Genomic DNA, 24,063 nt, shown 5'->3' with positions numbered 1-24,063 from the left:
AACCAATTACAAAGTAACTTTACCTCTGAAAAAACTCTTCCAAGCTTACTTTCAGTTCATGAAGATAGTAATTAAACATGGAGAAAGCATAGGCAGCCTTAACATAATCTTCAGAAAGTTCAGGTTCAACTTTTATTTATTGAGAATGTTTCGGGTTTGCATGGCATTCTTTGTTTCAGGAAAATAAATTATTTTGATAAAAGTAATTCCACAGTAGAAGTTGTTTTAGAACGTGGTTTATTAACTCAAATGCTAAAACGTAATGAATGCAGGCTCTAATCTCTTCCAAAACCTACAAAGTTTCATATTCTGGGCCTTGGCAATGTGAAACAGGTTTGAATCTCATTAAACTTTAGGTAAATACATAATGCACTGCTCTACACTGATAAGGCTATGCTGAAAAGCTATTTGTTTCCAGTGCAGAAGAGCTAAGTATTTCTTTGCTGTTTGTATTTTTACTCCATTGAGTTCATGCTTTGATTTTATGGAACAAACAGCCAAAATTTAGAAACCAGGATCTTACCCAAAAAACAAAGAAAAAAGGGAAATGCTTTTCCAGTAAGTTGGGGTGAATGGCCCTCTCTAAAGCAACCTTTGTGGACTACAATCCTTCATCTTGGAGCTGAAATGTGAATTATATGGGGAAAAAACTATCCTTTCATGTATTTTGCATGTTATTTTAACAGATTTTTTGTATTTTTTTAAATTTTGGGGCTTTTTGCATTCCGCAAGCAGTAAGCATAACATAATTTGCATTTGAATAAAGACAATAATTTTATGCACAAAATTATTCATCTGTTCAGCTGGTCCTGCCTTGGACAACATTCACTCATTCATACACATTAGCATTTAGGTTTAGTTTAAACCAAATAAATTGGGATTTGTAAGGCAGCCTAGTGAATTTATCCTATGTGGAATGATAAAATTACATTTTGAGAAGATGGGAGAGCACTTTCATAAAAACATAGTTTTTTTTATATACTTCCTATAGTAGTTTCTTCCTGAAAAATAAAATAATCTGACAATGTCTTTCCTTTTCAGGCTTTGACAGAACTCCAAATTCTCTTTGGTTTAATCTCCACTTTCCCTCTTGGACCTTTTCACTGTATTATTTCTGGATTTATTTCCTTTAAAATGTTTGAATCCAACAGGCGTCACTCAGAATAGGTTGAATGTATTAAAAATAGTGTGCCTATTAGTAGCACTGGGACCCTGGGTTAAATTGCTGGGATGCTATCTAAATAGAGTTTGTACTGTACGGTCTCCTCATTTTCATGTGGGATTCCACTGGGTGCTCCTGTTTCCTCCTGGTGGGTTAAGTGACTTCTGGGAGAATTGGCCCTGGTGTGTTTGAGATTGTGTTTGTGCCAATCTGTCCTGTGATGGACTGGTGTCTGATCTAGGGTGTACCCTGCTTTGCACCTGTTGCTTGCTGGTACAGGCTCTAGAAACCACTGCAGCCCTATATTGGATGAACAGGTTAGAAAATGGATGATCAAGTGTGTTTTTGAAAATGCATTTTCAGGAATCAGAACCATCACCGAAAGCAAACTTTTGTCTCATGACTTAGTCTTAATCTGTATGAAATCATATCTATTTGACGGGGATGACCTTTCATTTGGGTATGGTATCATTAACACTTGAGAAAATGAAGCCTTGAGGTGATCCCATGCCTAAAACCCAACACAAAACATGAACGAAACCTTGGCCTAGCTGCTAATCTTTCCCAGTTTTTCCTTCTCCTCCTGCCACAACACGCACAAATGTAAACAACATGTTTCAGCTTCCTCATTTACATGCCTCCTCTCTTCTGATTTTTACGTTCTTTTGGTTGGACACCTTGGATTGCTAAGAAAAACCTACAAGCCTGCCATGACCTCAGCTCATATGGGCATCGTCACGTTAGAGTGGCAGTAGAGTAGAAAGCAGTGCAGAGGCAGGTGCTTACCATTGTCAGCGGCAAGGAAGGTGGCCTCATAAATGTTATTTTTAACATAGATTGACTCCCGATCCAGGACTGCTGTGGTGATGATTTGACCGTTCGTGGCATTTATGTTCAGCCAATTTGCTGGATCTGACAGCTTGGAGTACCTAGGGACAGGAGAAATTAATATAGATGAACTCCCTCCCTCAGAGTGTGTTCCAACATGCTGACAATTTTCCTCCACAACTCCCGACATTTCAATGAAAGACTGGTTGAACCTCTTTCTCGCCCACCCTAAGCATGTTCTCTTCAAGATAAAGTGCCACACGCCCCATTTTCACATTTTAAGGCAGCATCAGTGTTACAGTACCTTATAGAAAAATAGATTTTTTCTTATTTTTTAAAGCCGCAAGATGACGAAAACAATTCTATTCCAGATGCAGTTAGTAGGCTTAACCAAGCTGTCAATAAAGTTCTTTAAATGTGGCCAGGAGGATGAGATGTGAAGTGCTGTTAAAGGCGAACTGTAATATACAGTACTTTCATAAAGCTGAGCTGTGTCTTCCAAAATATTTAGTGAAACAATAATAAATCAGTACTTATAAAGATACAATGTACCAGTAAATGTAGTATTTTTTAATATTTTGAAACGGGATGCTGTAGAACAGTCTCTCTGATAAAAAAAAAATAATGAGTGAAGTTAAGTATACTGTAGGTGGGAAAAAAAATAAACATTGCCTTGGGCTCACCCACTTACCTCATCTTTTCATCTTTTGAAGTCTGAACTTTTTTACTGTGGCTTGTTAGTCTTAACTTGGGGTAGACTTTGATATCGACCAACTCCCAGGTGGATAAAACACAGTGTACCACTGATTAATCTGTTGTCAAACAACCATCAAACAAGTGACCTTCACACTTTCAAAGCTACATTGACTTGAGCTCCGCAGCCCTCAGCACAGTCAATTTCACCTCATTTTCCACTCTTCTGTACAACTCATTGGAAGCAATTACTTCATCTGTTTAACAAGAGGGGCCATTCCCAGCACAAAGAGAGTGCAAGTAAGAACGGATATTTAAATATTTCAAGAATTATTTGCTCTTTTCTTTCCTTTTCATCACTTTCTGTTTTTATGAAAAATTAGTCTTTCAAAGAGTCAAATACAGTACATGCAATTAAGTTTGTCTGCAACATATTTTAGTGCACGTATTTACAGAGTAATACATTCACAGACCAACATGCAGTGAGGCACAGCCTGCTATAGTAGGTCCATTTGTGTATAGGAAAAATGTAAAACTAATACATCCATATATTTAAGTATTCATAGAAAAAAATGCTAGCAAGCAAATGGTCTTATATATATATATTAATAGATCCCTAAAGTTTGTTTCTCTTATCTTGAAAATACATATCAGAACATTTATTGTGATAAAGCCTCAATCTTTTCAATTTTAAAAATACAATACAATTTTATACAATGCTCCTAATATGATGGGTACAGTGACCTGTCTGAACAAAACTGTATTAATGTTTAAATTAAGAATTATACTTTTAAATTCTATTTAAATTCAGCCCTGCTAAATTGAATATTGTTCCGCAGTTACCCTGCAGAGAAATTAAAAAAATAATAATTAAGCATATTTTGTATTTGTCTCTTTTTTAAATTTTGGTGGGTTTTTTTTTTTTGCAATTACTAATACAATGACGTTGCTGGCTTAGTCCATAAAAAAAATTGTTGCAAAGTCTTGCCTAAACAAATCTGCACTGTTCAGTATTCACTCATCCTGAGGAATGGCAGGAATACTGATCAGATGATGAGTATAATGAGTTTACTGAGCATGGTCATTAACAATCAATATTAATTTCAGCAAAGGCACAATGATTAATTCACATTCATTTTTTTCAGTTTAAGGTTAGCTTTAAAATTCTGTCTCGAAATGTCCTGGTGAACATGGAGTCATATGGATATTATAATCTTTTAAGATCCCTTTCAAGTGATGGTGTTTTGGTGTGCTATGGAGCAACATAGTAACTTAAAAATAGGATTAACACCTCAAGAAGATAATGCAAATATTCTAATCCCCATATTAAAGGACTGTAGCATTAAAGATTGCACTTTAATTATGCAACCCAAACAGCACTTAATGAAGATCTAATAAAACTTACAGTATATTAAGTGAATTAACACATAATGTTTCTCTAGTGGATGCCAATTTTAAAAGCATTAAATAAAGTGTGTAATTATGCATTTTTTCATATTAAAAAAAAAACAAACTGAATGATTAATGGACCGTCTGAAGTTCAGTTTTTAATCTTTTCACTTAATTTGTTCCAAACCCGTTAGTTTTTAAATAAAGACCAGTAGATGGTGAGTTTCCCACTGCACCAGAATTTCCAGACCAATGTGGTCTGTGACACTAGGAGGTGTCATGTAGCAGAAAAGATGAAGAACTTGTCTGTCTGTGCCGTAGTGAAAAGACCACAGCTGACAGACCTGTCAATCAGACCGTTGCCATAACATCCAGGTATGGACAGAAATCAATTCCACCTGAATATATTTAATACATGATATTAAAGACTTGCCCTGGTGCTAATATGGGACTGAGTCTTAGTGTGTTTTTCGACTAGTCTTGGCAGTTTTGCTGTAAGCTTCTTTGTGTCGACTGACCCTGGCTTTGGACTTTTGGATTGCTCTCCGGCTTGTTACAAGTGCTTGGTCTGGCTTTTGGACTTGGCTTCCTGCTCAATGTTTGGATTTCTGGATTTTCCTTTGGTACCTTGAGTTTTAGTTTCACAGCTTTGACCCTTGCCTGTTTGCTTCGGTCTTGGACTGTGTTTCACTGTTTCTTCACTTACTGTACCTGCTGTTGGACCCTGTCTTTGATTTTGAAGCATAACTAAGGTCCTGACCTACACAGTCATTGAAGCTGCCATGTCACTTTCTGTAAGAATATGGGTATTAATTCTAGTATCCTGGCTGAACTGCACTCTAGGCTTGATCAATCCTGCCTCCCTAATATTAAAATTGAAATGCTGAAGTGATTTCTCATTACTCTACTAGGTCTGCTTTGTAGTAGTGTTGATGGAGCATAATGAATGCTGCACATTACCCAAGAGAGAACTGCATCTCACTTGCAGAACCTGTCATTAATCCACCAATTTTAACCTTTTCTATTTTAACTTTAGTGAATACAATCACTCACGTTTTAATCTATTAGAATAATATATTCACAAAGTCATATGTGTGAATTTGTCATGTGTCACAGTCATATACTTTCAGTGGCAAAAAGGAAGAGGATTCTGGTGAGGAATAAACAGTCTAGAAAATGCTTTAAGATATTCAGGAGTGTATGCTAGATGCAGAAGGAAATAGTGACCTAAGGCTCTCACCCTAATTAAACAGAAGCAGATAGTGAATAAAGTACTAAGAGTTAATTGCCAGGTTTAACACTCAGTGCTTTTCAGAAGGCATACTTAATCATTCCTCTTGCTAGAGATAAGCTTTATAAAATCAAGACAATCAACCGGAAGAACCTGCAACACTCTTAATCCTCACAGCCTCTATATATGTCTGCTGGGCTGCTTAAAATTCTATGATCTATTTATCTATCAATAGCTGGAGAAGTTTTGGGCAATATTTTAATTATTTGTTTCCCAAAATAAAAAAATCATTTTTCAGTCATTTATCTGCTAAATGCAGTTAAACCCGCTTTATTTACAAAACATATGCAGTATTGTATATATAATTATTATTCATAGAACTCGGTAAAAGGTTTGGTATCAAAAGTTTTTCTCGCCTTCTCTCATGCAACAAAACAAAACAAGTTTGAAATTTCACAATTATGTTGTACTTCTTAATATCCTCAATCATTGTTTGCTATGCTTATTTTCTTTCACTTTGAAAATGGAATATACTATAAATGTACTCCCTTATATAGAGTTGGGAAATTCATTTTACAGTTCTATTTAAAATGATTATCATATATTTTCAGGCTTGGCTGAATGGACACCAGTTCCTTTAAAAGGATTGAAATAATTATCAGAATGTAGAAACCCTCCATCATTTGGTATTAGTTTTACAGCTGGGAGAAACAAAGAGGAATGAAATGACCCCCCACCCTTCACACACGCTAATAATTTTGTCAGCTAGGACCATAAAATGTTCTTCATCCATGATATCAAACTGTGAATATGTTGCCTCATTAACGCGTGACAAGCCCCCCTGCAAGATGACAGATGGGCTACAGTAGCATTAGACTAACAGCTAAAGAAACTGAAACACAATGGAAAATTCAAATGGGAGTTCAAAGTGACTTTTGCACTTTTGGATCCCAAGAAGCTAATGACATAGGTAACAGGACTGACATATTGTCAATAGATCAAATCAGTGAGAAAATTCATAAACAGATCCTAATGAAAACGCTTTTTCAGCAGAATGGGAGCAAGTACCTTTTTTGTTGAATTATTTTTTTTTGTCATTGAAAGTAATAGGTCTTATCCTCTTCAAAGAAAATTGAACAATACAGCTACAGATATTTCCGCACTCCTGTTTCTCTGCCTATTTCCGCACTCCTGTTTCTCTGCCTACACAAGCACATGCGGCCTCACAGTAATCTATGGTAGCCATACATGGAATAATAATTGTGTTTAACACGTATACCTCTGAAGTGCAATGATTATGGTCTCTTGCAATTTGCAGGAGGGATGATTTTGAAGAGTTGCTCTGGCAAAGCACTGAGAAATGTGTACAGTAGCTTCACCTCAGGTAATGTGAAAAGAAACGTACAGTCTTGAATTCACACAGCTCATACACATTGTATAAAACTGGCACATGATAGGTCTGCTGTTGTCCAATGAAGAGAAAAGTGTGTGTAGGAGCAGAAGAAATACAATGCTAGGTCATCTCTGTGTGAACCTGAGAACAAGATTTTTGAGATTTTTGAGATGTCTTGTGTTTAAAGTGCAGAGTCAGTGAGCCTTTGTGTTTCACTGACCTTTAGTTTATTATACTATGGGAAGGACACAACATCACCTGTCAAACAAGACTGACAAGACATTCCATGTGATTGCTACAAAGGGAATAGATAAATAAGAAATACACAGAGAAGCCACACATCCAGTGTTTCCATGCATTTTTTATACTGCTCCTGGGTCTGCTGGTTGTCATATTTCACAGAGTTGATTTTTTTCCCCTCTTCTGTCTTTTGAACTGACTCTCTATACACATACCTCTGCTGGGGCCAGTGATTGATGTAGGCTACATTGAACACTGTGTGAGCTTTTGGGCTAAAAATGTAAAGGACATCAGAAAAATCCACACTGACTCGGCACAGAGACTGGGCGCTAAACCTGAACACTTAACAAAAAATTGGATGTGATAATGGAAGCAATTGATCAAAACAAACTCAATAGGTTTCACAACAACCACAAAGCAAAGTCTTTCAGAAATGAAGCACTCGGTTTTAGATTAAAAATACGAATTGTATTAGAAACGCGAAAGTAAAATTGATAGCAGAAAGAGAAGAAAACTCCAAATAGTAGTTAAATATATTAATGCATATCGTATTTATAATGACAGGTTGCCTCTGTGGGAATGAGATTAAGAGTGATACCACCTAAGGGGCAGCCACAAGGGGCTGCCAAAGACTCTGGAGGGAGAAACATTTCTTGTAAATTGGGAAATTAATTGAATGGAATGTCTAAATGTTCACCTGGGTATTAATTGGAATGGAATCAGCCAGTTGACCATCTGTCAGATGGGTCCAGTAGACCGTAGAGGTGCTGTTAGCCACATTGTGTATAATGTCTGTGTATTTTGTAGTTCTGTGTTTGTACTGGATCATGCCTAGCTTTCTTAGTGTATTTCTGAGTGTATCTCTGTGTTGAGCTAAGAGCTTTAATAGAATGGTTCTATGTAGCTCTATACACTGAGAGTTTCATGTGCAAAGGTCTCCAAGAGCTAGTATAAAGTGGGGATTCTGCTACAATATTTACGGGTGTACTGTATATCAGGGATCTTCTTACTACAGTACCTCTGATCTTACTTGTTTAAAGAAATAATTGGACTAATTCAAAATAATTGTCTGTTTTGTAGGTCTGTACAGTATGTTTCAGAAGACACTAAACTGCAGTGTGAAAAACAAGTTTAAAAGACAAACTTCAGACAACCCTTTTTTTTTCGAAAGCCCTTCTGTACTTGTGTAGACAGCACATTTATGCACCAATACAGAAAACATCCTGTCCAGGCCTGGGGCATTCTGTTATTTCTTGAAAATTAAAATATGAGGTCTGAAATGTTATTAAATAAACAACCAGTGTAGGAAAGTATTGCTAATAAGGAAATAGATTTAAATCTAGTCACTGTATATAATATCAAAAGTTTTTTAAATAGTGTTCATTTTCCCTTTTATAGAGAAGTGGACTTATTTCACCAACACACGTTTTAATCTCTCGTTTCACAACAAAGAACAGGGAAAGCTACTGGCCAAAACACCAAATGAATACAAATAACTCTTTGCAAGGATATTTTGTAGTAACAGTCAATAGTTAGATTTAAATAACTACAGCTTTGTCACAGATAATTGGAAGACTCTTAACGTTGAGCTGCTAAAACTAACCCAGAAATAAACACCTCCTGTGTATCATCCAATTGTGTTTTCAACTCCCACTGATGAGCCACTTGAAATCTAAAGGCAGTACAATGTCAGCACAAATACCTGGAATCTAAAAATATCAGAAGAAAAAACAGCCTGCAGTGTGTGAGATGAGTGATTAATCTTTACATATTAACATTATATTGAAAGTCAGTATAGTACCAGGTTTCAATGAGATTCGTGTTTAGAAATATACAGTAGCACCTTGTGAAAGTATTCAGACCTTTCCTGTGGTGTCCTGGTTTGTGAAATTACAAATTGATGCATTACACATTTTTAAACTTAATACTTTGGTCAAAACCTAAATACTCAAACTGAAGGCTTCTAAGGGTAAGGTGTTACAGTAATTGGCAGCAAAACTAAAGGAACCAAACATGGCTTTGGACAACTTTAAACAATTGTCATCTTATATCTAACTTGCCCCTTTTTTTGCAAATATTTTAGAAAGTGCTACTGCAATTTAGTTTAACAATCTCCTCATTGCCTCTTAGAACCCTTCCAATCTGGTTTTAGACAATTACTGTACAGTATGTAGCATATAAACTGTCCTTGTTAAAGTTACTAACAATCTCCTAATAACAGCTGATTCTGGTTCTCTATCTACCCAAATTCTCCTGAATCTCCTAAACTAGCCTTTTATCAAATTATTATGCTTTTAATCATGACACTTTACTCTCCCATTTTGACGTATTGGTGTATTTTGGTGTTTTGGAATTGCTCTTTAATAGTTCAACTCTTATCTTACAGTCATAACGAACACTTTGTTAGTTAGGTCTGGTGTTCCCCAGGGTTTGATATTAGGCCCCCTGTTATTCTGCATCTACATGTTCCCACTTGGTCATTTATTAAAATCACATGGTCTAAATTATCAATTCTACACTGACGAATCTCAAATCTATGTCCATACTAAAAGTCTGTCCATCCATCCATTTCCTAACTGCTTTAACCAATACCTATTTTACCCAAACAAGCAATGGGCATAAGGCAAGATATATCTTGGATGGGACACCAGTCAGTTGCAAGGCACACACTGGCACAGACACACACACTGACACTACAGTCCCACTGCTGTGAGACAGCAATGCTAACCTCTGTGCCACCATGCTGCCCCAAATTTAGATTCTCAATTGGACTCAAATTAGGAACTTCATTGGGCCAAAGGACTTTGGTCTTGTGCTTTGGATAACTGTCCCAATGAATGTAAATGCAGTCAAAGCTATTTAAATACACCACTCGGACCAAATTTCCAATTCTTATCTGACCACAATACCTTTTACAACATTTCTGCAGGATCATTTAGGCACAGACTACAGTATATGTGGACTGTGAGATTTTTTTTCTAATGGCCTCTTTCTTGCTACACACTATACAGGCTAGTTTTGTGAAACGCTTCCAAAATTGTTGACCAATGCACATTTTACCTAATTTCAGCTATTGAATTCTATAGCTCTTTCAAAGTTCTCTTTGTCCTCACATTGGCATCCTTCACCAGTTTCCTCCTTGCCTGCGTTCATGGTTTAGAGGGAGAGCCTGATTTAGGCAGTACCTGGGTGGTATATAATGCACCTTCCAATTCTTGATGATTGAGTAGATTGTGCTCACAGGGTTAATTAGAGACATCAATAATTTCTCCACCCTTCTCCTGATCTGTACATTCCAATGACTTTATCCCTGACTTGCTTTAAAAGCCCTTAGTATTAATAGTTGACTCTTTGCTTGAAATCCCCTAACACCAAGGAACCTCACAGAGACTGATGTTTTTATTCTGATATCACTAGAACCACTATTATTGTACACAGACAGAGGCCACTCAACTAATGGTGTGACTTGTTAAAGTAATTTTGTGCAAAGTTAATTTAGGTTATACTTATTTTACTTATGCAATCATGGAATTTCTATTTTTCTTTTGCATCAGTTATTTGCTTCTTTCTTTTTATTTCTTCAAATGTGTGGGGTAGGTGGCATCATTTCATCTACAGCTGGTGGAACTAACACTAAGAAAAGCTTACAGCTGGAATGCTGAAATCCAGTACATTAAAATGTAAATGTTCAAGCCTGCACTCAATTTAATTTCATTTGCTGTGAAATTTACTGTTAAATGAATTTAGCTGACTTTACAAGGGAAAAGTACAAGTGTTTGCAAAACACAAGCAGCCATACCATTAATTAGAGTCAAGATATTCCAATCTTATCCAGTATAAGTCTTTATTGCAACTAGGTCTTTTATTATGTAATATAATTAATCATCAAAACAGTCAGTAAAGATGTGGTTTTGTCATGCTCCTGCACTGCAGTTCCTTGGAAGGTCTAACATTTGAGTACCCGTGTCAAAAGGGAATGGAAAAGAGAAAACTTAAACTGCATTGTTTACACTAAATAATAGTGAGACAAACCTATTAATGTAAAATTAATTTGTAATGGATAGGAAGTTGTGATGTACAGTAATGTGATGAAGGCAAAATAGTTCATTAAAGTATAACATATCTAGAGATAGTACTCTCTAACACCTGGAGAAGGAATGGGCAACTCCAGTTCTCAGGGGTTACAAATTTCTGTGGTTGGCATTCAGCTTGTGAATTACATCTTAGTTACTTTATTGAATTCATTATTGGGGTAAAAATTAATATAAATGTTAACTGAAGACTATCTGTAAGACGTGCATGACTTCAGCCCTCAAGGACACCCATGTCTGACCTACAGTGTGACATTTTCTTCTGAGGCGCTATTATAATGATAATGTTCAGACGGGTGGACGCTTTGAAAAAAACAATGACCTCTTGACCTTTGAAATGGTGTCTATATTTGCAGGGGTTTGTGTAAAAAGACTTGAAATACTAAAAGCCTTCTGAGTCAGTGAGCACAGAACAGAGTGAGGCAAACTCAAATCAATGAGGGAGATGGCACTCAGCCATCTGACTCTGGGGTATGACAGTGAGGCACAGCGGTGAAAACGATCAAGAGAAACCTTAAAAGCACTCTGTAAATGTTAAGCTCATTACATGGTACTCCTGCATTGCGATGAGACTAAAGGAGGAGAAAAGGTGAGCCCCCAAACCTGGCCCTCTGTAAACACTGCCTGCAAGCCAATGGAAACCATTCCTTTGATATTCTGTGTAAACTGGCCTGAAGCTGTGTTGTACTGTGTATAAGTTTCCTCTGGCCCTGAGAACATATTGACAAAAAATTAAAAACTCTCAACTTGCGAAAAGTACAATTTTATCTAAAGCACTTTATTTTTTAGCACAATATCCTGTTCATTTGCAACCTATTTTGGCATCTGGAAAATCATCTAGCTGCTTATGAAAAAGGAGTTGCAAACAAATTGATTCAGGGTTTTCAATTTTGATATAAAATACATTTTTGGAATTTCTGACTCTTATAAAGCCATGACGAAACGGACATAAACATGCTTGCACCCTGCATGAATATATTGTCTCATTGTTTGGAAAAACGTCCTGATGATAGCAAGGACTGCCGCTCAAGATCTGCAAAGCTGGAGTTACCAGGAGGTTTGCCCTATCCAAATTAAAGGGCAAGGCATTCAAAAATGATGTGGCTAAAATGTTCATTAGGCCAATTCACTGATTTTACAAGTACGTCCTGAAGGGGCTATGGATTGGCAAAGAAGGACATGTTACAGAAACTTTGTTGTTGTACCTGATAGTCTGCTGCATGAAGCGGTCAGGGTCATTAGCGGCAAAAGTGGTTAGGGTGGTGCCAGCAGGGACGCCCTCCTCAAAGCGGATCTGTTTGGGGTTGGAAGGGAAGAAAGGTGCCTCGTTGGCATCCATCACGGAGATGGTCACCCCTGCTGTGGACTGGAAGGAGGACTGGATGCCATTGGCCAAGGGGGCCTGATTGGACACAGTCACTGTCAGCATGAAGGCGCGGTTCATCTCGTAGTCCACAGGCTGTAAAGACAGAGACAGCATCATTGAGCAGGTGGAGCATTAGGAAAGAGTGAATAAGACCAACAAAGAAGAACTTTTATTTGCTCTGGATTCCGACTATATGCAGTTCTTAAAACCCTTTTAGAAAATCACCTTGAATACCGACAACCTTAACAAAAAACCTAAGCAGTGTGGGAGGAATGTTTAAGAATATACCTATGCTGAAATGACATTTAATACATTCAAAGTATAAAGAGCTTAATTAAAGTTTAAGACTGCTTTATAGCCCTACCCTTAATCCTTCATAAACACAGTGTGAATGGACATGACATGCTTTAAGTATTTATAACATGTTGTTGTGGCATCTCTACAATATGAAAACTGAAAGGCATGCTATGTCAGTAAAATAAGGGTTTATGAAGGATTATACACTGGAATATAAAATACAATGACAGTTTTATACAGCTTTTATTAAGATGCTATGATCACAAGTTCAAAGGAAAAGAAAAGTAGGTATAAATAAAATACAAACAATAAACTGATTTGTGTCTTAAGATACAGATTTATTTTAATAATAAAGATACTTCTGCACATGTCAGCACTGATCATGATAGACAAAGCTGTGATATACTGTAAAACGCAGCTCTAAACTAGCTATGTGGATGGTGAGGGATTCAAATTGACAGATGTGACAACACTGCAAAAGTCTGAAGTTAACACCATAAGAACTAAGACGGTGTGAAGCCTGAACTGGGCATGCATACATATTTAAAGGGTTTTCTGAAGGCATTTCATCATTTTGATCCACCTTGTCAGGGAGACATTTTTTGATAATACCTCCTCATGTGTTTGGTCTGCAATTATAGGATAAATTGAGTGGTTAGTTGTTCTTCAATAAGAATGAGAGAATACAGCTGGGCTCTCTGTTCAACCAAACACATTTTCCTCAATTAATCCACTTTTTGAGATTTACATATTCATATTGCATTATGATTTACATATTTTAATTGCTAATTAAAAGTGTGCGGCAGTGTGAGGTGTGAGGTGCATTAGTATGCAAATTTCTCAAGTGCTAGAAGAGCGGAGATGATCCACACTGTGACTCCAGCCCTGAAGGTGAAGCAGCAGCCAGAATCCTGGCTCTCGAATCCATTTCAATTGGACTGTGACCCTCTGACAGCAGAGGTAGTCAAAGCTATCAGGACCCATTTGCTGTCAATGTCAATCAAGCTAAATGATCTGCAGGTTTTTAGAATGCACAAGTTGGGCTCCCTATTCAGTCATCAGAGGGAGGAATGGAAAATATGGTTAAATTAAGGAGGATTTCTATTGCATCATTTTAGAATTTTTATATTTTTTGATCATTTCATCCATTTCATGGTCGCGGGGGAGAATGCTAGCAAGGAACGGGTGCAAGGCGGGATACGGCCTGGATAGGACATCACTCCATTGCAGGGCAGACACACATACACAGACGTGCACAGATTCACACCAGGGCAAATTTTCGCATATTAACCTGCCAGTATATCTTTGGACATTGGGAGGAAACCGGATCATCCAAAGGAATCCCACACAAACATGGGGTGTACATGCAGATACCACCCCAGATCTCACCCAGGAGAGGCAGCAATGCTGACCCCTGTGCCACCATATTGTTCCTTATTTTGCATAATTATAGTGTATATAATTATAATATAGTGTATATATTATAATCTGGTTATATAAATATAACCAAATCTTTTAATAAGGTCCCACTGGAAATGAAAGGGGTATATTCTGAATCATCTACCGCATGCTGTACTTTTGACACAAGACTCTCCATACGAAATACAGCAAATGGTTGCTGTTGCTTTCTTTTAGAGAGATTTTTATTTTAATAACAGCCCTGATTGGGCTGACTCATCGGCCATTCATATGTTCCAGTAAAAACTACTTCCGCGTACCTGCTGTTAGTACATCGTTCACTGTTTTGTCTTGGTTCATTTCACAGCATGTTTTCACTTTACAGGACCTTCGCATACAATAGCTGTCTCTAAACCCCCTCAGCCACCCCACCCACCATGAGGCCAATTTCTATTTTTAAATGTTTTCATAACTCACCTGAGGATTTTTTTCCAGTATTATGAATTCTTATTTTAGAGGAAAATACATTAGGGGAAGTGCCAACGAGAGATAACAAATAGAACTTAATACAGTACATGACACTTCACTGGGGTAACACGTGCCTTGAAATCAAAGGGTGAATAATCAAGACTATTCACCAAGTTGCTCTTGGGTGGAGAAGATCAAAATATAAAATGAAGAATAAGGACTCATAAATATAGGCAGGCTTATGACAGAAAAGTGAGACTGCCATTAACATGCACACAACCATGCTCTCTTTCTCTGTGCTAACTGGCTTGAAATGGGGTTTAGACCTTTCGATGGATCCTCATTAAGAGACTCTTCCCTACAGTAGTAAACTGAAGGAGGCTATATCATTTTGCTGCAGAATTTATTACAGCAGATAAAATATTACGGGTGCATAAAAGCGAACATGTTTATAATTGAGAAATCAATATTTAATTTGCTGCCATGGTCTTAGTGTTTCTCCCCTTATGAATTCAGCACTGCATTCAGTTATTTTCTCATTGACACCAACCTCACAGTCCTTCCACTTGACTGCACTCACCGTGGCTCTCAAATGACATGAAATTCCACCGCACAGCTCGCACTGCAGCCCACAGCAAGAGATGTGCAAAATAAAATTCAAGGTTTCCTCAAAGAGGAAAAACAATGCTCAGTGTTCCCTTGCAGGTTTCACTGTGATTTAAAGTTTTGCAGTAACCAAGGCATGATGTTGTTGTTGTTGTTGTTGATTTACTGGATTTTTGCATTTGTAATGCTTTTTTTCTTACTTTTATATTGTATTCTCGCAAAATATACAGGTTTACATACTATATATACAGTAAATAGATTATAAGTAGAGATGCTAAAGAGACAATAGTCATAGAGAGAGAGAGAAACAGGCGCGTTTCAGCCAGCAAAGCTTCTTCAGATATACAGAGGAGAGAACAGAAATATAATAGAAAGATGGTCAGAGGGAGATAAATTTTATCGGACATGAAAGGAAAGAATTAAAAAGAGATGAATGTATCATAAACATAGACTGAGGATGAGGCTGGTCTCTGTTGCTTTCCTTTCAAAGAACATTTCTTCCTTTCAGTACAGAATTAACCTTTACTCGTTTCTTCTGTAGCCCACATGCTGACGCAGCTACTCATTATAACCTTAACAAATAGTTTGCTATGCCACAATTCAAATAGCATCGTGAATGCTGGAACTCCTGGGAAGGAAATAATACACAACAAGCTTGACAAGCTTGTGGAAATCAAACTCTTTCCTAAATAAGGGTTACATCACATGATCAATTCCAGGCTGTCCTCACGGCTCCTCTAGAGCTGTATGCAAGACTTCTGATGAAGATACGCAAGACTGGTCCTGTTCAGACGAAGCTGAAAATTTCAATTCCCCGGAAATGATAAGGCAGGGTGTTCTCCCTACTAGCTAGGCGATGGTGGTAGATGAGACATTCCTCACACTACTAAATGCTTATATACACTGCATTGCCCTAAAAGGGAATGTTCTATGAATTTGCGCTAAAAGCACATGTTTGAAAGAAAAGGAATAAACTTTTCAAATTTCTGCATTTGGTGTTCAATGAAGATGAATATCAACAAATAAACTGAGAATTTATTGGGAATTCCAGAATCTAACCCTAGTTAAGTTGTGATGGCATGGCTGTGTTTCAGGACAGAAATGAAATGTAGGAAAAATGGTATTTCCAAGTTATCTGCACATTTTTTTTCTTATATATACTGTACATCTGTATGAGGGAAATGAGTAAGCTGCACCAGTTCACAGCGTCTGATATAGAAACACTGCCTTTAGAGAAAGAAAACCAATTAAGGTTAAAACTAATAACCACAATCTCCAATCTTAGTGACAGCCTTGGTCATACCCATGTTAACTGCTGGTAAAAAGGAAGAAGGCATCTGGTGAACTGGTCCGACAGGGTATGGAGTTTCTGGAGACCTGTATTCAGCTTGGAGGACTGTGTTCTGGTTCCTGACTAGACACTTCTACAGAGAATTTATGTGCAGATTTCCCCTTCATGCTACCAGATCAGGGGGTGGTCTGTTTCAATTATGTTCAGGTAGGGTTTTTCCTAACAGGAATAATTTGTTATAGCAGCATCCTTCCTGCAATGACAGTTGTTAACGATTCTTATAGAACACTAAACACTTAAGTCATGTCAGTGTGCTTGTTTCGTTTCTACTTTTTTAATTAGGTTACATTTTCTCTTTAAAGGCAGCTACACATTCTCAGAGACAATCTGCAAGTATTAAAGCACAGCAGTCTGCTGCCTCCCAGTATTCCAATGTAATAGCCTACCTTCACCACTGTAACCATGCCATCATTGGTTATAGGGTCAGTCCGGATGGTGAAGTGGCCAGAAGGATCCCCGCTCACTATCCGGTACACAGCATTCCAGTTGGCAGTGTGGGGTTGGTCCCTGTCGATCACAGTTAGATTGGCAACCACAATGTTCACTCGGTTTTCTGGAACCTCGCCTGAAAACTATGGGAAATATACAACACACAAAGAAAGAAGGCAGTCAGCAGAAAGCTGGAGTAAGAGTTCAAATGTTGTCTGAAAAACACATTTATCATTGTGAGAAAGCAAACTTTAACTGGGTCTTAAGGCCTTTTTGGAAACTAAGTTTGGTTTCTGTATTTTATATCTGAATTAAAAACTGATACAGAAGTATCGCTCAAGATTGCTTTGGTTTCACAAAATATCCACACCTCTACACTCTGTTTCTGCAGGCAATGTTTTGCATTCTCATTTACAGACCACTTACCACACCTAACTCTTACTCAGACTGTAAGCTCTATTCTTCTTGCACTGTGTAAGCCATTTAGAGAACACTTAACAAAAGCCATCTGCTGTGAAGTGTAATAATGTAATAATCATTCTAAAGTTGTTTATAAATTCTTGCAGATACATGAGACACGTAAACATTGCACAAATACATCGTTTTTGTTTTCTTTTTAGCTTACTTTGTGGGGCTAAAAACCTTACATTAAATTGGTATTACATTGGCTTTCTTCAAGAATGCTCCAATATAAGCTTTGTTTACTGTTACCAGAACGTGAATCTGAGTTAAAAGTTTTGCATCTACTAGCAATGATTAAAATTAAACAAACAATCATTAAAGATGTTGCAAAGCATTCTTTTTACATTGTGTCTTTTCTAATTTTATTTGCTTAATGTCACACATAAACTTGTTATATACACAACTTTTTGTCCGGTATAAGATGCACTTTTTATATTTCTGCATATGCAGCATTTAGCAATAAGGGTATATAAGTACTCTATACAAAATTTAACTTTGTAAAATTTTGCACCATGCCTCGTGTTGAAGCACTCAAAGGGAAGAACAGAAATAGGCATCAAACCACTGCTGATAAATTTAACATTCTACAGTTTATCGATTAATCATCACCATCCATGAACAATATTGCAGACTATCCCAGAAGAGGTTGTCAAAGTGACATCACAGTGGCAAGATTATACCATTGTCCACTCTCATTTATGTGACCTTTTCACTATAGTCTATACTACAGTTTGACAGGCCATTGGAGCACAACAGAGACCAAAATCTATTAATACTGTCCCTTTCCTGGGGCAAGTTTAACCCAACATGGACAGACATGACTGCAGTGAGCAACACTTCACTGTAAGTGCTGTAACAGACAATGGCAGAAAATTGTTTTTCCCTAAAAAAGTATTTTTGGTTATAGACAGAAAATAAAGTAGAATGTAAAAGTGAGCTGTAGAAATTGGCTATTGGGAAGGAGGACATTATTATGATACAGCCATCAGGTATCACTAATTGTCTTTCAAAATGATAGGTAAACAGATGGCAGTAGTATTACAGTTGTACAGTTATTTGCTAGTCAGTGTTTTTATTTTTTGCAGTTACACACAGTAAAAAACTATCTGAGTATTTCTGGCATTGAACAATGTTAGAAAAGTAGACTTTTCCACCCTTCACTCAGATTTAAATCTCACAGAACACACCTGTCGGACAGAATTGTGCACATCTGACCATGTACCATACTATTCCTATACCGTAGTCCACTTACTGTATATCTAGCAGCACTATGTATAGTAGCTTAAACAAAGGGAGACATGGATCTATTAGGAACATTGTTCTCTCAGTGTGCAACTGGCATTGTGAGTATTGCAGGTCATATTTGTTATAAATCCTTAGATCTTAGCGTGATCTATGGGTGAAACAGCTGTCTGTAGCTGTTTCCTTTGGCTTAATATATTGTATGTAAAACAGAATTAGGTGTCCTCAGACTATTCTATCTGTTAGATAGGTAGAGGGCTATTGTGTTGCACAATGTTACATTGTCTTTTATAGAGAACATCTAGAAGACAATGATGGTGATACACTGCAGTTACTGTCACAGTGATTGGTTACTTGTAGACTTTCAGCCATACCACTGTAAAAGGCAATACAATACACAACTGATTGATCCTATAGTTTAGCTATATGAAAGAATGTCTAAACAAAAGATGGAAACTTTTCCTTTGAGATGCATTGAATGTCAACAAGGATCTTTATATATAAAAGGTATAATATTGGGAAATTACACTCACACATCATAGTCAGTTCCACAGAATACAGCTTTGAATTTTTAATTGACTCTAAAAAAGATGGAAAAATGCTCAAACTGGAATAGATATCTGACACAGACCAAAAGACTAGATTTTCTCACGTTAAGGTTGATTTATGGACCCAAACCTTCAAAGCCAATATCATTCTAAAGCGTTTTATGTAATCCTGAAATGAGACATTCATTACATACTGTATGCAGTGCAATGAAACTTTATTTTCCATATCTAAAAACAGAATGTAAACGTTATACAGTTCAGAACATTAAAACCCAACAAAGCGATTACATAGTCTTTATTGAGAACTGTCACTAGGAAATAGTGGTCCGTATTTACAACCTAGTTTTGGTAATTGGAACAAATTGGGGGATTGTCAACATTTAGTTATGAACTCTATTATATATTACATATGGCAACCATTACCCGTCAGTAACTAATATTTAGAAAGAAGGCTAATAAAAATATGGAAATGGATGAGAGTTTTTCAATGCTTAATACCACATAGTGGTTTAAGAAAACTGAAATATGTGTGGTGATTTAGCTGAGAACATCCCATTAGTTAAAATTACATAATGTATGAGTTCACTGATTGTATTAGGAGCTTTTTCAGATGTTGCATTCACCTCTTAGGAGATTAAAAGACAGTGTACGTTCGAAATGTAGGACATGGTTCCTATTAGCAGCTTAATCATAGTCATTAGTCATAGAACTGGAATCTAAAGTCCAATATATGTTCACATATCAGTATCGCCATTACAAAATGACAAGTCATTACAAGCTTATTGCCTTCAAAGCACATCGTGTTTCAGTACCACTTCCACAGCTATCCCTAACATTGGCTTTGCCCTGGCACAAGTCAGTGTAACATAGAAAATGAGCCATCAAACTGGGTTCATACTCATCTAGGCTAACTTTATGTATGTTTTTGCTTGTCCTGTGGAGACAGCATGGCTACTTGCTGCCCTCCATAAAAGATACTCTATTAACAGCAAAGCCTTGTTTCAAATGTGTACATAAAGTCTATAACATTTTTATAATATAAAATAATCAGATGTGTCTCTCACCATGCTTTTGGTGTACTTGACTATGCTGTTAAAACACTAAAACACTACAGTAAAGCTCAACAGGCACCAGTCATCTATGCACCTACCCAATTTGACAGCTATGTAAATACATTTTAAATATAAAAAATAGAAGAAAATAGTCAACAAATAAAAATAATAAAGGATCTCTTTATACACCAGTCAAGGACCATAACGGAAGGCTGATTTTTAGAGTGATTAGTGTCATCAAGACGGAAGCCCACTGAGCTTCACAGCAGCAATCAATAATAATGGAGGGAGGCTGAACAATTTCGCTTCCAGGGGATGTCATCGTCAATCAGAGAAGTGTGCCGCTGGAAGACAGAGCTGCATCTCTTTCAATTTCTTTAGCAAAACTTCAAAATTTTCATTAATCTTTGGCACGAACTCCCTCTTTCCTGTTTCTAATAGTGATGCTCCAAGATGAACAACGCAGTGGTCGTCTCTTTGTCACATTTTTGGCAGCATGTGAGGCAAAAATCAAAGTGCTGCACCGCTAGTACAAGAGGTAGGAAAAAGAGATCCAAAAGAATATTACTGAAGAACACAACCAGAGATGCAAGGCTCTCATTATCTCAGTTACATTCATTTCTCATCTGAATCAACTTATACACAGTATAGCAAAACAAAATGTACCGAATAAAAGCAAGAGTGATCTGCTGTAGGGGAAACTTACATCTCTTTTCATTCTTTGAATCCCCATCGTGATTATCTACAATACCTACTGAACAATATCCTTTCCTTTACTTTCAAAAATCAAACATCAAATGATAACATACAGTAAGATCACCTTGAAGACTCCAGCAATAACAGACTACAGTACATTTGCCTGTATTAAACAAAATCAACAGAATGGTTAATTTTACATTATGCCTGTGGAGGTTTCAATTTCATAACCATGGCTTGATAAAATATTCATTATGAGTGTTTAGAAGAAATCCACATAACTTTCCATTTGATCCCTTTATGATATTGTTTCTAGGTTTATTGCAAGCAAATATATTTGCATAATATGTTCAGTTATCAACTAAATCGCTTTTTGTTGCCTTCCGCCAAACAAAGTAATTTATTAATAGTTCTAGTGAAGGCTTCTTTATTCTACTTGTATAAATAAAGGATTTTTTAATTTATACAACTGAAAAAGAAATCATACTGCTTTATTATTTGTGTTTTTTTCTAATATCTAAAGCTGTAAATTATATAATAGGATTTCTTGAGAAATATACAGTACATATATGTTGCACGGATATACAGTATACATTTGCAAGTATGCCTGTTGCACCTCAAGTAAGCTACAAAACAATACTTTAAAAATTACATACTGTACCACACACATAATATTTCCTGTATGAGTCGTCTGCCTTTTAAAAATCCAGTAGCACCTTGGAAGTAACACCATGTAATTAGTGCATGTAGAAATATGTAAAGATTCTTAGAGTTACATAAATATTTGTAATACTTGTAAGTCCTTAGCAATGTTTCTTAAGCGTATTGTAACTACATAATACATACAGTTTAAAACTGATAAAGTTGACTTTTTTCCATGATAAAGTAATCTTTTGCTTTTCAAAATATTCATATTGGTATGTTAATTTACATAAACGTCAACAACCTACATCTTAATAGACAATAATTAATAACTAAGCCATGTCATGGCATATTTCATGTATTTCAAACCTAATGATAATAATGTCACAAGAAAAAACAATACCATATATATTTACAATACAGTATATGTTAGAATGTGGTACTGTATGTTTCTCAAGTACTTTCATCATTGACATGTTAAGATGTCCTGAATTCCTTTTGCAGACAAAGAACACATGCAAAATCCTTTCCTTGGAAGAACATTTAAAAAATAAACCATTTTATATGATATCATCAATAATAAATAGGCACCAAAATACACATTCAGATGTGAATGTGTATTCACTACATGCGGTTTGCCTAAATGTAGATTCCATCTTTATTCCACACCAGGTAATGACTTAATGGGTTACAGCTCTCTGGATTAGAACATTGCAGGTAACCTGTGGAATTCTCCAACCATAACCTCGTGCAGCAGTGACTGACCCCAAGAGCTCTGTTGGAACCTTAATCCAACGCCAACTGACTGTGGCTCCTACTGGCACTGATGAAAAAAAAGGAACAACACTGCCCAGTGAGTTATATGGCAGAGGTTATAGGGTCTCCTGAGCCTGCTTTGAGTTCACTCTGTGCAGTTCAAGCTGAATGGAAAAAAAAATACCTTTTACAAAATGGTTCATTTCTTACACTTCTTCAGTTTCTTGTCCTTCTCGCTACAACTAGTTCAGACTGAATAACATAATTCATTCTTATAAAATGTCTAAAAGCATAAGGGTACTGCTGTGAGGTGTGGATTACTAAAAAATACTTTCTGCTCATACAAAGACTCTAAAACACTGAAGCAGTGAATTACTTTCATAAGCATTGTTTTCTCCTCATGTGTACATAAATGATGTGCATGAATACTCAGGTGACAGGTTTTTTTTGGTTGTACTTTAACAGCAAATTGGTGTCCTCGTTAATATTTCAGTCATTATAGCTATTAAAATGAACATAAGCAAATTATATAAAGTAACAACACCTTGTTTTCTTCTTAAAAACTTTTCTTTATCTGCATATTCACACTGGAATATATAGAGTCTCATTGTATACTAAGTAGGCTCATTAGATTTTTGTTGAATGGCAGCTCTTATTGCTTGAAAAACAGAATTTTGTTTAATAATTATTATCTCTATCAGTCTCATGTGAAAAATCACCCACTCTATAAACTTTGATAGTGGAGTAACCCTCCTAGCTAATTCACCATCACAATAACAAGACACACCTTAAGGGATTTAAGTTAAACATAGTGGAACGGCTCAGGCAATTAACATTTTTCCTCAATAGATAAAATATTCGGCTCTTGAAAAAATCCACAAAGAAATACACTAAACAATATGTTTATTCTGCAGTTGCACTCTTCTCTTACCACTCTGCCCCCAGGCAATTTAAAATTAATTACCAAGACATTTTTGTTCTTTTTCAAGAGGAAACCATATTGGTAGTGAAACAAATGACCATTTACATTAAGTTTTAAAAAAACATTACAAACACTATTTACAATATTCTTGTAAAAAACACATTTGTTTTCTGGACATTATTATTATTGAACTGTGCAACACATACTAAATTCATTTAGGAAAAAATAAAATTAATGCTTGATTAAAACTGGGAAAAAAAGCCTTGTGGATCATGCTGATTTTTTCTAGCAGTACTTTAAAGGATAGACAATTATCTACTTTATTCCTACAATTTCACAGCAGTTGCCACCATAGCAGCCTTCCAAGAGGGCACTAGGTTTACAGCTCCATGGAAACCTTAACATTGGCATTGTTCACTGTGTAACTATTCATTTATCTGTATGGTTTTCTACCAACTGACAGTAATTTATTTTATTTTAAGGTTTTCAAAATATACTGTAAAATGCAACTCCCTTTTAAGCCCATATGAGCACAAAGTATGAGGTCATATAAAACAAAACCAAAAAATAAAAATAACATAATACAGAATCTACTGGTTTATAGTAGATTAGCAAAGCAACCTTTAATTGTTTTGTTAATGGGCAGTGAAAAAGACTACTTCAAAGTAAGAAATATTTAGCACAATATAGCAATTATATATCATTAAGATATGGCTCTGATGAAGTTCTGAAGTAAGCTGCATAGTATTTTAACAGTAAAGATATGCTTTCCCGTGTGCAGCTGCAAGATTAATTAAAAAA

The 24,063-nt window shown here is 36.3% G+C and overlaps 1 protein-coding gene across 1 annotated transcript in view; it reads right to left on the bottom strand.

Annotated features, from left to right (window-relative positions):
* The window catches only part of cdh4 (cadherin 4, type 1, R-cadherin (retinal)), a 387,156-nt gene that overhangs the window by 13,994 nt on the left and 349,099 nt on the right, over positions 1-24,063 (bottom strand). Inside the window, exons 10-12 of the mRNA XM_015364922.2 lie at positions 16,900-17,085; positions 12,233-12,486; positions 1,949-2,091 (exon numbers count right to left, since the gene is read on the bottom strand). Of these exons, the coding sequence (XP_015220408.1) occupies positions 1,949-2,091; positions 12,233-12,486; positions 16,900-17,085 (583 nt within the window). The remainder of the gene's footprint in view (positions 1-1,948; positions 2,092-12,232; positions 12,487-16,899; positions 17,086-24,063) is intronic.

The sequence above is a fragment of the Lepisosteus oculatus genome, chromosome 16, assembly GCF_040954835.1.
Source record: "Lepisosteus oculatus isolate fLepOcu1 chromosome 16, fLepOcu1.hap2, whole genome shotgun sequence".
NCBI lineage: Eukaryota > Metazoa > Chordata > Actinopteri > Semionotiformes > Lepisosteidae > Lepisosteus > Lepisosteus oculatus.
This window is presented reverse-complemented; position numbering and strand designations above follow the sequence as displayed.